Here is a 12,275-nt window from a genome sequence, read left to right as displayed (position 1 = left end):
ATAGTGAAAATGTCTTGACTTATTATTTTGTTTAGTTAAGAGGGGACAATAAGAAGAATTCTAACTGACAATGTATAAAATTATACTTGTATTAGGATAATTGTACAAAAGAAATACAAGAAATAATTATATTTCTTTTTTGTGTTTGCAATTATTATTCAAAAACATTATTAAGATAATGTCCAGGTTTGAATTTGCTATTTTTCCATTATGATACCTTAATTCAGTGTTCTGTCAAAGCTAAATAAACCATAATAAAATATTGTTAAAAAAAAGCTAAATAAACCATTAGTGCATTATTGATCAGTTCATGTTGAATCTCCTCTATTACGTAGTGTGGAGGAGTGATTTTGGAAGATATTGGTTTTTTGACAGTTTGCTATCAAAATTATTTGAAATCATTTGCTATCTGTTCGTTTTTTCTCCAGATAAGTTATAAACAATTCCCTCATACTTCACCTTGTTTCTTTTCAGTGCAGGCACAATTTTTCCCCTTTCCCTGCCTCAATGAATGTCTGCACTAAGTCCAAAGCTCGGAGTGATTTACCTGAAGAGTGATATTCAGAAACCACTGTAAGTTAATTTTGTAAATTCAGCATAATATTACTGCTTAAGGACAAAAATACTCAGAACCTTGTAAGAAATTAGAAGCCAGCATATACATGATATATCAAAAGTTGGGTCATTTGAGCCAATCACAATATGTTTTATTAATTTTGCGTTTCATAGAAAATATTACTGATACTTAGTGGTGATCAAGGGCCGTGTCTGAAATGAATAAGAAAGTTTTAGAAGAAAATGACAACCAATCGAACATTTAAAATAAATAAATAAAAATTTGTCTGTGGCACCTGATTTTTGCTACATCTTGTATTTTTACAGCATTACCAAAGGATATAGAAACAAAGTTGCAATAGTGTTTCGGTTGCATTTTATGAGATTTCTGCTGTTCAATGAAGTTGGGTTTTGGCATTTCAGGTCAGCTGGAAAGCCAATATCAAATCATTTACAAGGCAAACTTAATGTTCAGTTAATGTAAAATCATCAATTTAATAAGTATTTGTATGATTAGAAACAACAAACGATCATTCATGTAACATTTTCTAATTCTCAGAAAATAAAAATTGGGTTGTCTGATGATGTGTAAGGACTCTATTGTCATTGGAGTCAATAAGGCAACATATATAATCCAAATCTGTAAAAGAAAACATACAAATCTTGATGTGTTATGATCCCAAAACATCATGAATGGAACCCATGTCTCATGTGTATGTGAATGCACATATTTAGCATCTCAATATCTAGGCAGACAATAATTGATAAAATAATTTAACTTGAAAATAACTCTAAATTTTAGAGTTCCAGATCAACAATGGCAAGTAATTTTATGCACTGAATTATTTATTCGACAATTATCTAAGATAATTGTAAATTTGACTGACAAAATGGGGGGGGGGGGTAAAATATTTTCTCCAGCATTCCTTGTTTACCAACCCAGATTAAAAAGAAGCAGTTAGTGTACTGTATAATTGGTAGAATATAAGCAATGGTATTTGGGTTGATTAATTGATTAAAGTTGTGCCATCATCAATGTTGACTTTTAATAAACATATATAGATAGATTTATGTATGTTATATATCTGAATGAAGGTAGTCTGATCTTTTAAAGGAGAACTGATGAATATGCATGAAAATGAAAATATAGGTGTAATTATGAATATACAAGGTAAAATATGTGGCAGGGGTGGGAGAGAAGCCATCTTGCTCAATGCAAAGATCCTCCAGCAGCTGCGCTTGCAACTGGCTTGTAACATCTCAATTCCATGTCCTTCCTTCTCTTTCTCCTCCTGCTTCTTCTGCTTCCTCCTCCTGGTCCTGCTTCCTTTTCCTTCTGCTACTTCTTCTTCTTTCTCCTCTTCTTCCTCAGTTCCTCTTCTTCCTCACTTTCCTCCTCTCCCCCTCCTGGCACCCCAGCTCACGCTTCTTTCATGCAATTTTCCAAGTTTGCAAGACAAGCGCCCTCCAGCCCAGCTTGCAACCGGGGGCTTCCCCAAAGCCTCGTTGGAGGGTGATCCCCCCAAGGTTTGTGTGTGTGAGGATGTCTTTTTCTCAGGGTGCAAATAGGAGCAGGGAGAAGCTACCTTTCTCCTTGAGCACTGCATCTCCAAGGGAATCTCTCTCTCTCGTCTGCACCTTTTCTAAGGCCACTGGGCTCCATTGCACTTCAACTGGAGTTTTTTTGCTTTTGTTTTGATGCTCCAGGTGCCTAGTGTTTTGACAACATCCTGCCTGCTTTTCGAGGTTTAATTTAGTATGTGTATTTGTGTGTGTGTTTGTGTTCCTCCAAGTTTGCAAGCCAAGCGCACTCCTACCCGGAGGTAGGGAGGAGGAGAGAAGCTACATTTCCCCTTAAGCACTGGGTCTCCAAGGGGATCCTTCTCTCACTTGCACCTTTTCCAAGACTGCTGGGCTGATCTCCGCATTGGTTTGGTCTCCCTCTCCCCCCCCTCATGGTTTTCTCAGCACATCCTCAACGTGTTGGTTCTTTGGTTTGGTTTGTTGGAAGGCTGAGTTTAGGATTGTCTCTTTTCCTTCCCACTTTCTTAGAAGAAGAAAGTCACTGGTCTAATCTAATACAATGTAATAATAATAAAAATAAAGTGCATTATTTATTTGCTTATTTAGAAAATTTACAATAAATGTAGTGCATTCGAATCATCCTGAAACACCCCTCTCCCCACTCTGCTCCATGGAAAAATTGTCTTCCATGAAACTGGTCCCCGATGCCAAAATGTTTGGGGACCTCTGGGTTAGACACTACTTGATTCTAGGTCCATAAGAATAAAGTCTAGAAATGTAAGGATATTTTTTTAAAAAAATTCCTCTCCAGGATTGTTGCTAGGAGCACATTAAAGCAAATTAAGGATATGGCTCTTCAGAATTTGGGGGCTGTAATTTGATATAAATATTGCAATGGTTATAAAAATAAAGATCATTCACTGTCATCATTATCTCTAGGCAGGGATAACACTATGTTATTAGCTAAGAACCCAAAATATTTGCAGTAGATCTTAAGACTGTGTGATACAATAAGGAGTATGGTGAATCTGAAAATTAATATTTGAAAGATGTAATATATAATCCAAAGTAGAGTCTGTCAATGTCTCTGTGTGGATGAAGGGAACAAGTCACTGTCATTATTTTTCTGATCTTCCTATCCAGGGTTTTAGTTCTGTTTGAGTCCAGTCTACTATTTTATCTATGTGTCATTCAGCTTTAGATCATCCATGTAAAGAAAGTGGGATAGCCTGGCAGATTTTTTTGGATGTTTGATTGCCATGGCTAGCAGAATTTCCACAGTCTGTTGTGTTTTCATTGCCCACATACTGGTAAAAGTTTTAAAAGAAAACATTCTAGAAATAATGGTGTTCCTGAAATAAAAAATTACCAAAAATATTTTTAACTATTTTATTTATTATCTAATTTATATAGCCACCCATCTCACAAGCAAGTGAATCTGGGTAGCATACAACAAAACTAAAACAATACATAGCTAAAATGATTACCAATAACAAGTAACTCCCTTTTTACAACCCTATAATCCCTTAATTTGGGGTAGAGACAGACATTAAAATTATAAAAACAGCTAAAAAAATAATAGTTGAAGGTAATAATGGAGCCACCTCAACAGTTCAACAGTTCCCTGGGTTCTCCAGGCCCGCTGGCATAATGTTTGACAGCTTAGAAGTGATGAGTCCATGCTCAGCTCATGGGGAAGAAGATTCCATGGTACAGAGGCCACAGCAGAAAAGGTCAACCACCTTAGATCCTGCCAAACGTAGCTCTCTAGATTATCGGACCCCAGATTTTATTCTAATACTTAATCCATAAAAATATATGCTATTTTACAAGTGGCAGGGTGAGGAAAGACTAAAAAATAGAATGCATCCATTTTTTAGAATGAAAAATTGTGACTTTCATGGATTTTGCTACAACAGCAACTCAAAACTGAAAAGAAAATGTTGCTTTAACCACAACTGTATCCTTTTAGTCAAATTATAATTAATAAATATAAGAACATTGATTTTTGCAAATATTTTTGGAACATACTTATTCATGTGTAAGCTGCAGAAAGTAGTTTGGAAGCTAACACTTACATAACCTTGTTATAAAGTTCAGGCATTAACTATTTATTTGTAACTAGCTATTTATATTTATATGCCTATCCAACCTAACCAAAGTGACTGAGTTATTAACAAACAGCAACAAACTTAAAGAAAACAATATAAAACTGCAGTAAATAATAATTTCATTGTCATGCAGCATGCTCTTTCAATAGGATTAAATTAACTTGATCCTTAAAAAGGATTGTGCAAAAACATCTAGGAAAAAAATCTTCTTTACTAAGAACTTAAGCACAAGAAAGATAAGAAGAAATAATTTTATAGTGTTGGAGAATAGGCCTGGGGAAAGAGACGGATCATGAAGGGCCTTTGATTATGGTGAGTTTTTAACTATGATGGCTATAAATTTTGGCAGACCCTTGGGCATGAATACCTTGCTGCCCTCAGGTCTGTTTTTCTTCCTCCTTTGCATGTCATCACCTTGCTTGCTTACTAGCAAGACTGCTTTTGAAGTTGCTCACCAAGGTAAATTTCACCCTCTCCTGTGACAACTAATTTCAGAGGGGAGAGTAGTTATTCTGTTGCAAAAAATAATTTATAATTTGGTAATATTTCATTGTCTGGTAGGAGACACGGTGGCCTGGCAGTTAAGATGCTGGGCATTTTGACCAAAAGGTTAGCAGTTCAAGACCTGAACTCACCTGCAACAGGGAGAACCCCCGTTCTTGCCCCAGCTCCTGCCAACCTAGCAATTCAAAAGTACGCAAATGCAAGTAGAAAAATAGGCACAACTTCAGTGGGAAGGTAACAGCATTCCTCAGCTTATAGTCATGCCAGCCACATGACCATGGAAGCATCTTTGGATAGCACTGGCTTCCTCAACTAGGAAATGGAGATAAGCACCAACCCCTCGAGTCAGACACAACTGGACAAGGAAAAACGTAACCTTTACCTTAATTATATGGTAAAATTTTGTGAACAATATTGCAGTTTTATAGATCTTCTTAACTAGGTTATATTCCATAATCGAGATTGTTATGAGAATACACTTCATAATCTGTAAGATGTCAGTGACAAAAAAGGTGGGAAATAGATTTACTTTGTTTGGGTCCATTTATATCTATAACCATTAACATTTTCTTAACATTTTAAGAAAAAAATGTTAGTTTCAAAAAAGATTCAAAGTGATGACGTTAGAATTCAAAGATAATTTGACTACGATAGGATTCAATATTGCCTAGTGATCCTGTAACCATGGGTTTGTTAGTAGTTTTTAAGTATGGTCAATCAACATATTTATTTACCTTGTAGATTCTTGTATACCATGATTTTTAAGGAAAGAAAGAGGAAAAGATATTCATATCTGCCAATTTGTCTCAGTTCAGTTTCCATTTTCTAACTGAGCAAAAATTTCATTGAATTGTGTAATTTTAATACTTAATGAGAAAGATTCTTTAAAGGGGTTGCTTGGAGCAAAAATCTGAAGTTCTGAAATTAACTAGTCTGAAACCAGCTGGTCGCCTGCTGCCCTCTAGAGGCTATTTCTTATAAGTGTCAGCCATCATGGTTTCACAAGAACTTTCATGTGCTGTGTTCTTTCTTACCATACCAAGCTTATATAATTCTTTTATATAACCAGAGACAATGTTCTTGATTAATAGCAAAGTGGCTTGCCCTTTGTTATACTATAATGTGTTTTTCTGCCTATTTCTTCATTTCTGATTCCATGAGGGTACAGAATTACTTTGTAAATCTTTTTTTTTTCCTGCGAAAAATCTTTGGGGGAGGCGGAAGAAAGGTAGGAAATAAAAAATAGATTTGTTATTTTATTGAATATGTTCTTAGTTATAATAAAGAAAATCCAGATTTTGTTTGGACAATTCCATCTTATTTTAATGTTAAATACAATACTTAATATAATGTGTACTTACGTTTATGTGTACAATTCAAAGGTATGCTAAATAGTTCTATTTTCTCAAAACTATTTTTTTACTTCTCTGTACACAAGAGATCTATTTTAACTTTTGTCCACTTTTTCAGATTCTTGTCCACTATTATATTAGTGTTTATCTGTACAGAGTTAATAAACTGAACATAGATATTGAGGTCATTAGCTTCACTGTTCATTCTAAACAGTATTATTTTTGTAAAGCATGCAAAACATCCTAAGCTTGAAATACCAGCTTGGAATATTTAGAGCTTAAATAAGACATGACTTTCCAGAAAGTTTGCCCTGATTTCTGGAAAATTGTAACAACGTGATTTTAATATTGGCTTTGAAATGGCTTAGGTCCCATTTGGAATGTTATTGTTTTAAGAGTCTTGTACATTAATTCACTTTTCTTTTCCAGCATAGACAATAAATTAGCTTAGGATAAAAATAGGTTACAGAAGAAGAGAGTTGAGATGAGGAAAACAGTGATCTCTGCCATGAGAAAACCCAAAAACCCAATGAACTGAATTGGTCAAAATGTTTAATTCCACTATAAGAATCAAATTAGCCATTATACATGCCTCTCTAATGCCCAGTGGCTCTAGGGGCAAACAAACCACCTTTCCCCAATCAGCTTGCTTGCAGACATAGCTCCTGTAAGCATTAACAACCAGCATTGAAAACAGATTAGAAAAACTTCAAACAATAAAACATGCTCTGAAAGGAAAACAAACAATAATGCACAATTATTCTCTTTCCTGCATAGTGTAGGTAACTGCTACCTTCAGAAGTCTCTTTGTTTCCTTTTAGAAAGAAACCCAAGACAACTGAAAAACAGAAGTCTGAGGAGAATGAGATTACGCAGACGGGTGCCTTCGTTGCCAAGTCAGGCCTTCCATGCCTGAACTTTGAAGCTATCTCCTCTCTGGGCCCAGATCTCATCCATTCATCCCATTCACTAAGAAACCTGCTCATATACACAGGGTCACCTGATTGTAAGTACAATAGTGTCATTGTGGATGACTGAGTGTAACTATTGAGACATGGTCTGAGTTGCAGTGTCAACCCACCCTCTCAAAACATTGAAACATGTACCTAATTAGTAGATGAAGTAAAGTCATAAGAAGTAAATTTCTACACTTTGGAGCAGATCTAAAAGGGAAAAGTAGCAGTAGCAGAATTACTAACATATGGAACTGCATTTTCAAAAATTAATGGAAGAAACTGAGGAAGGCCCTATATAACTATAGTAATTCATTCTGCTAGATGAATTGTACGTATGTGAAATCTCACTTTCACTATTGGAGGTGTTCTGTCATCTCTAAAATGGTTTAAAAATGAACATTTGTAAAAAATAAAGAAAGATTAAGGCCAGCTTCCACAATCTTGGGTATTGTTTAAAACTAATCATAAGAAAATTAGGAATGCAATTGTTTAAAACTTAATTATAGAATGACAAATTCTATGAGGACTGGTAGTATATGAAAATTCAAGAGATAAACATATTTGTTTAAATAGTTCAGGGCCGGATGCGTCATGTGGAAGCTGCGCCCCACCCCATTGCCGGCAATGCCTGAAATAGATGTTTAAAAAATCCTTGATTTCTATTAGAAAATCTTCTGAGATTGACATTTTGCTGTTTATGACTCAGAGGAGAGGACCTCTTTTTCTTTCCTAAAACTTTATACCACTCTGTTATATGGTGCAGTACTAAAGGGCTTATGTTAAGCTTTTTGCTAAGCATTTTGTTGTTATCCAGAAAAAGAAAAAAAAGTTGAAGTTTAATTTAATTTCATAGCATATGTGTTCTTATTTCTACACTATGTTCTCTAAAATATCTTGAACTGTTAAGATCTCAGCAAGCTATTTCCTTTTTTGATTTTTTCCCAATTAATGGTAAGTAATCCTTAGCAACATCTCATTAGCCTATTTTCTTTGTGTCCTAATCCATCTTCAGTTGGAGTGGAGGTAAAGGAACATTATTCCAAAGTAAGGGGGAAAAGCAGAGAGGACGATTGCTGGGCTCCTGTTCTTCTATCTCTTTGAAGGGAGCCCGATTGGTATATAGGCAGATTAAATCTGAACAGATCTCAGAGATATCCATAACCATATAATATACTTGTAAAATATACACCTCAAATTGCATTTGATGCAAATTGCTAGCCACTGAATCTCTATTAACAGAGACATTATATACGGTAGCTAGTGTAGGTGTCACTATCAGTAAGTAGTTGTCTGTCCTTTACATTGTCTGAAATTTCCAAAATGGTTTTCAAGGACAGCCCACACCAGGTGATTTACAGTAGTCCAGACACAAGATAATAAGGATATGAGTGACACATTTATTTAAGTGATAACTTCAGCATCAAGTCCAGTTCTACAAATCTTGGCAGTTTTATTTGTATTGATGGCTAGCATGGAATCTACCCTTTTTACAACTACCATATATTGGGTAACCATATTATTGATACCTCATCACAACTCTAATATCTCTTTATTGGCTAATTACTTCAGACATTCTGATCTTATCACTGTATAAATAAAGTCAGGACTTTTTTTGCTATAGTTAAAATTAACTTGATAATACTATAATGCTATCTGTAAATGTAGTTATCCAATTAATCATTTTCACTCAGATAATTTATGAAGGGATTTTTTTAAAATTAAAGCTGATTCACTCATTATTTTGGGGATTCCAGTTTTATGCTCTTCCATCATGAGAACTGCTTTTTGTACAGTATTGCTATTTTCTGCTATATGTGCTTTAGTCTTTCAGTTCCTAAGTTTGCTAAATTCTAAAGCATTTGAGCAAGAATTATGTCAAAACATTTTGAAAATCAGTATGTTCCAGATCCATCCATAATTTGTTGATATTTTCAAATAATTCAATTAATGAAACAAAAATTACCTTTACATATAGATCCCTGCATTGGGAAAGATTTTAACTAGATGATTCCCCAGATTCTTTCAACCTTTATATTGGAAATTCATCTCTGAGCATTCTGAACTGACCTTTGAGTCAAATGCAGGCCTTGAGGTTTGCCAATCCAGATTTTTGAATCCTGATCCATACCTGCTCATTGACCTTATTTCAATCTTCCAGTTTTAGTTTGTAGAGACTGTCCTTGTGCTGCATCAGTGTTGAGGAAACGTATGTGACATGGGAATTCAGAATACCAGTATATAGTAAAAAGAAACCTTATTTTCATACTGGATGAAAGTATCATACCTACACATTAATCCATGTTTGTTCTTTTTACATCCAGTCCTCATTTTCTGTACTGACAGATTTTAAGGAAATGTAGACTTCAACAGAAAAAAGTTCATTAGTCTGATTCAGTATATATTTATGTATGTAACCTTTGATAATGCTTTCCACCAATTTATGCATATGTTTATTTCAGTTCAAATAAAGGCTTATGTGGCTCTAGAATTTGTAGATCCGTGGTGGTCTTTTTCAGACTCTAGCGATCACAAAATCTCAGTGTCTGTGTATGCATAACAGATATGATTTATTATTTTATGTTTTAAATTATTGTAGTCATATTAATGGGTTTTTTATTGTGAACTGGCTTGTAACTTCATGATGAGCATCTATGTCTTTGTAGTCATGAGACTTGGTCTACTTGGAAGGTTCTCTTTTCCAATCTAACAAAATCTGTCAAGTTATCTGCAGGAGGACAAGAAAGCATTAAAATGAATTAGATAGCTTGACTCAGCCATTTTTCTGCTACTGTTTAAGTATAACTAGACATTAAAAGTTACAGGGACAGCTGAAAAAATATATAGGGGAATAAAATCTGGAACTGAAGACAAAGTTAAATTTTTGTTTCAGTTGTAAAGTTTTTCTACAATCCATGGTGATTTCAATCTATAGATTGCTTTTGGGAATTAAATCTTACATAAGTAGAACAAATATTTATTTTTACATTCAGTTTTATTCAGAATAAATGGATTGTATCTAATTGTATTTTAGATGCTAACTCTACAGATCCAATAGTAGAACAGATTCTTTTCCTTTTTTCATCAAATACGTTTTAGATTTAGGATACATGTAGGGGAAAAGACTGGGAGAAAATCCTGTTTCTACAAACTCAAATTTAATTGTATAACATTAAATTTAGCCATATATTCAGAGGAAAATCTGGACTATACATTTAGTTCTACCTCCTGACTACATGTATTCATGGGCCTTGACAGTATCCTCTATATGTGTAGTTGATTTCAAGACTAAGAGTCTACATATGTATATTTTAAAACCATACAATTGGTACAACCAGGATTTCCATCTACATAAAAAACATTTTAACAACTTTGATTATATACATTAGAAGTCCATTTTCATCTTCAGATTTCCTAGGAGCCCAGAAAAAAGAGATCACCCCACAACTGGTAAATCAAAATTGCCACTTTTCTGAAATCATAGGTAAAATATAAGCATAATCATTTTTGTTTAATAAAAATGATGCCCTCATGTGGCAATTTTTATGTTTATACAGAAGCCCTTTATATAAATAAAACTATTTAAATTTTCTCTTTATTTAAAATATTTTAATAAATATACATTGAAATGGGTGCACAGATTATTTTTAAAATTTCAAAATAAGAAAATGCTCACAATATTTTTTTTGTTTTGGAAAATCATAATATTTTATATATAAACACAGATACAACAATAACTACAACCTTGAGTAGTTCTGATTAAAATACCTTTGAAAATAACCTTTTATCATTTATATATGTTCAATAGTCCTTATTTTTCTGCATTCTGTACAGTTATTTCACAAGAATATTTTGGAAAAGGAAGGATTCTTGATTACATTTTATGGAAAGTTTGAATCAGTTGATATACATAAGATTATAATTTCTTGTACATTCCAACTTAAAAATATTTTTTCAGTAATAAACAGTTTAAAATTTTCAAAATATAAAATGACTAGACCAGTTAATAATAACTTCATTTTTTCTTTGCATAATTCCAGTTGCATAGCAGCAAGGAAATGGTAAAATCTCATTGTTCCTGTCTTTTTATTGTGTTCTAAAATGGTTTACCCTGTAACATTGCATATGTTTGGCTTCCGTGCATTCATGTGTCTGTACTTAAATAGACTGCTATAATCATGTAGGCTAGTATGTGGGAAGGTTGCTGTAGAAATCCTGCAAACAGCCAATTGTCTGTTATGGAAAAAATACAGATTTCCTGCTGACAGAGAAATGTCTTTTTACCATTTATAAAAGGTTAAAAAGAAGAATGTAATATTGAAAGTGAATAATTCTATCTTCACATCAAAAACAAAAAATGTACACAACTGAATGTGTTTGTGACACACACACAAACAGTTGTTTCTATCTACCTACCTACCTACCTACCTATCTTCAAAGACTACATTTCTCTACATATTTATTATGCGATAATTTCCAGTAAACTAAAAGGGCCTGACATTTATTTATTTGATTTCTACACTGCTGTAATTATAAGACCCTCAGCAAAACATTGAAAAAAATCCCATAAAATATCCCTGGCACAACAATAAAGCATCCACAGTAAAAGCAATTTAGAAGTCAGACAAATCAAACATTCAATTATAAATTGAAGCAATATATGAAAACATTGTATGATGCATCTTTTCATATTTAAAGTTAAAAGAATCCAACTCTTCTAGAAGATCATCAATTATCAAATCCAACATTCTGAAGGAAAGCTAACTTGGTATAGGAGCTGTGACAGAGATATACTTTCTCCTGCTCTCATCCCCATGATTCATGGAGGTGGAGAATCACAAGCATTTTTTTTTTCTTGAGATTTTCATATTAGATGGTTGATTACCGGAACCAGTCCTGAAAAATCCAGGCCAAGATATACAGGTAGTCCCCGAGGTATGAGCCTAAGAGAGCCTGCCCATTATGCTCGTAATGGTCAAATGAAGCAGACTCAATATTACATTTTAAAATCAAACTCATTAATTGAATCAAATAGGTCGTAAAATGAATGAATTTATTTTTTTTTTATTAATTTTATTTTTATTAATTTAATTTATACCCCGCCCTTCTCCTCATGGGACTCAGGGCGGCTAACAGCCTCATAAAAACTACAATACAAATACAATAATTAAAAGCCGAATTAAAAAGAAATATTTAAACAGGCCGATCATTAAAATTGTCCTTAAAAATCCCCTAAAAAACCCCGCTAAAATTCCCTAGGCCAGACCCGCTTGTTG

At 33.8% G+C, this 12,275-nt stretch overlaps 1 protein-coding gene across 1 annotated transcript in view; it reads left to right on the top strand.

Moving 5' to 3' along the window:
- Positions 1-501: 501 nt before the first annotated feature.
- Positions 502-12,275, top strand: part of ZBTB20 (zinc finger and BTB domain containing 20) — a 25,428-nt gene continuing 13,654 nt past the window's right edge. The window contains exons 1-2 of the mRNA XM_015816861.1: positions 502-573; positions 6,868-7,052. Coding sequence (XP_015672347.1) covers positions 512-573; positions 6,868-7,052 — 247 coding nt within the window. The 5' untranslated portion in view covers positions 502-511. The remainder of the gene's footprint in view (positions 574-6,867; positions 7,053-12,275) is intronic.

Source organism: Protobothrops mucrosquamatus, unplaced genomic scaffold (assembly GCF_001527695.2).
Source record: "Protobothrops mucrosquamatus isolate PMUCROS unplaced genomic scaffold, P.Mucros_1.0 scaffold514, whole genome shotgun sequence".
Taxonomy (NCBI): domain Eukaryota; kingdom Metazoa; phylum Chordata; class Lepidosauria; order Squamata; family Viperidae; genus Protobothrops; species Protobothrops mucrosquamatus.
This window is presented reverse-complemented; position numbering and strand designations above follow the sequence as displayed.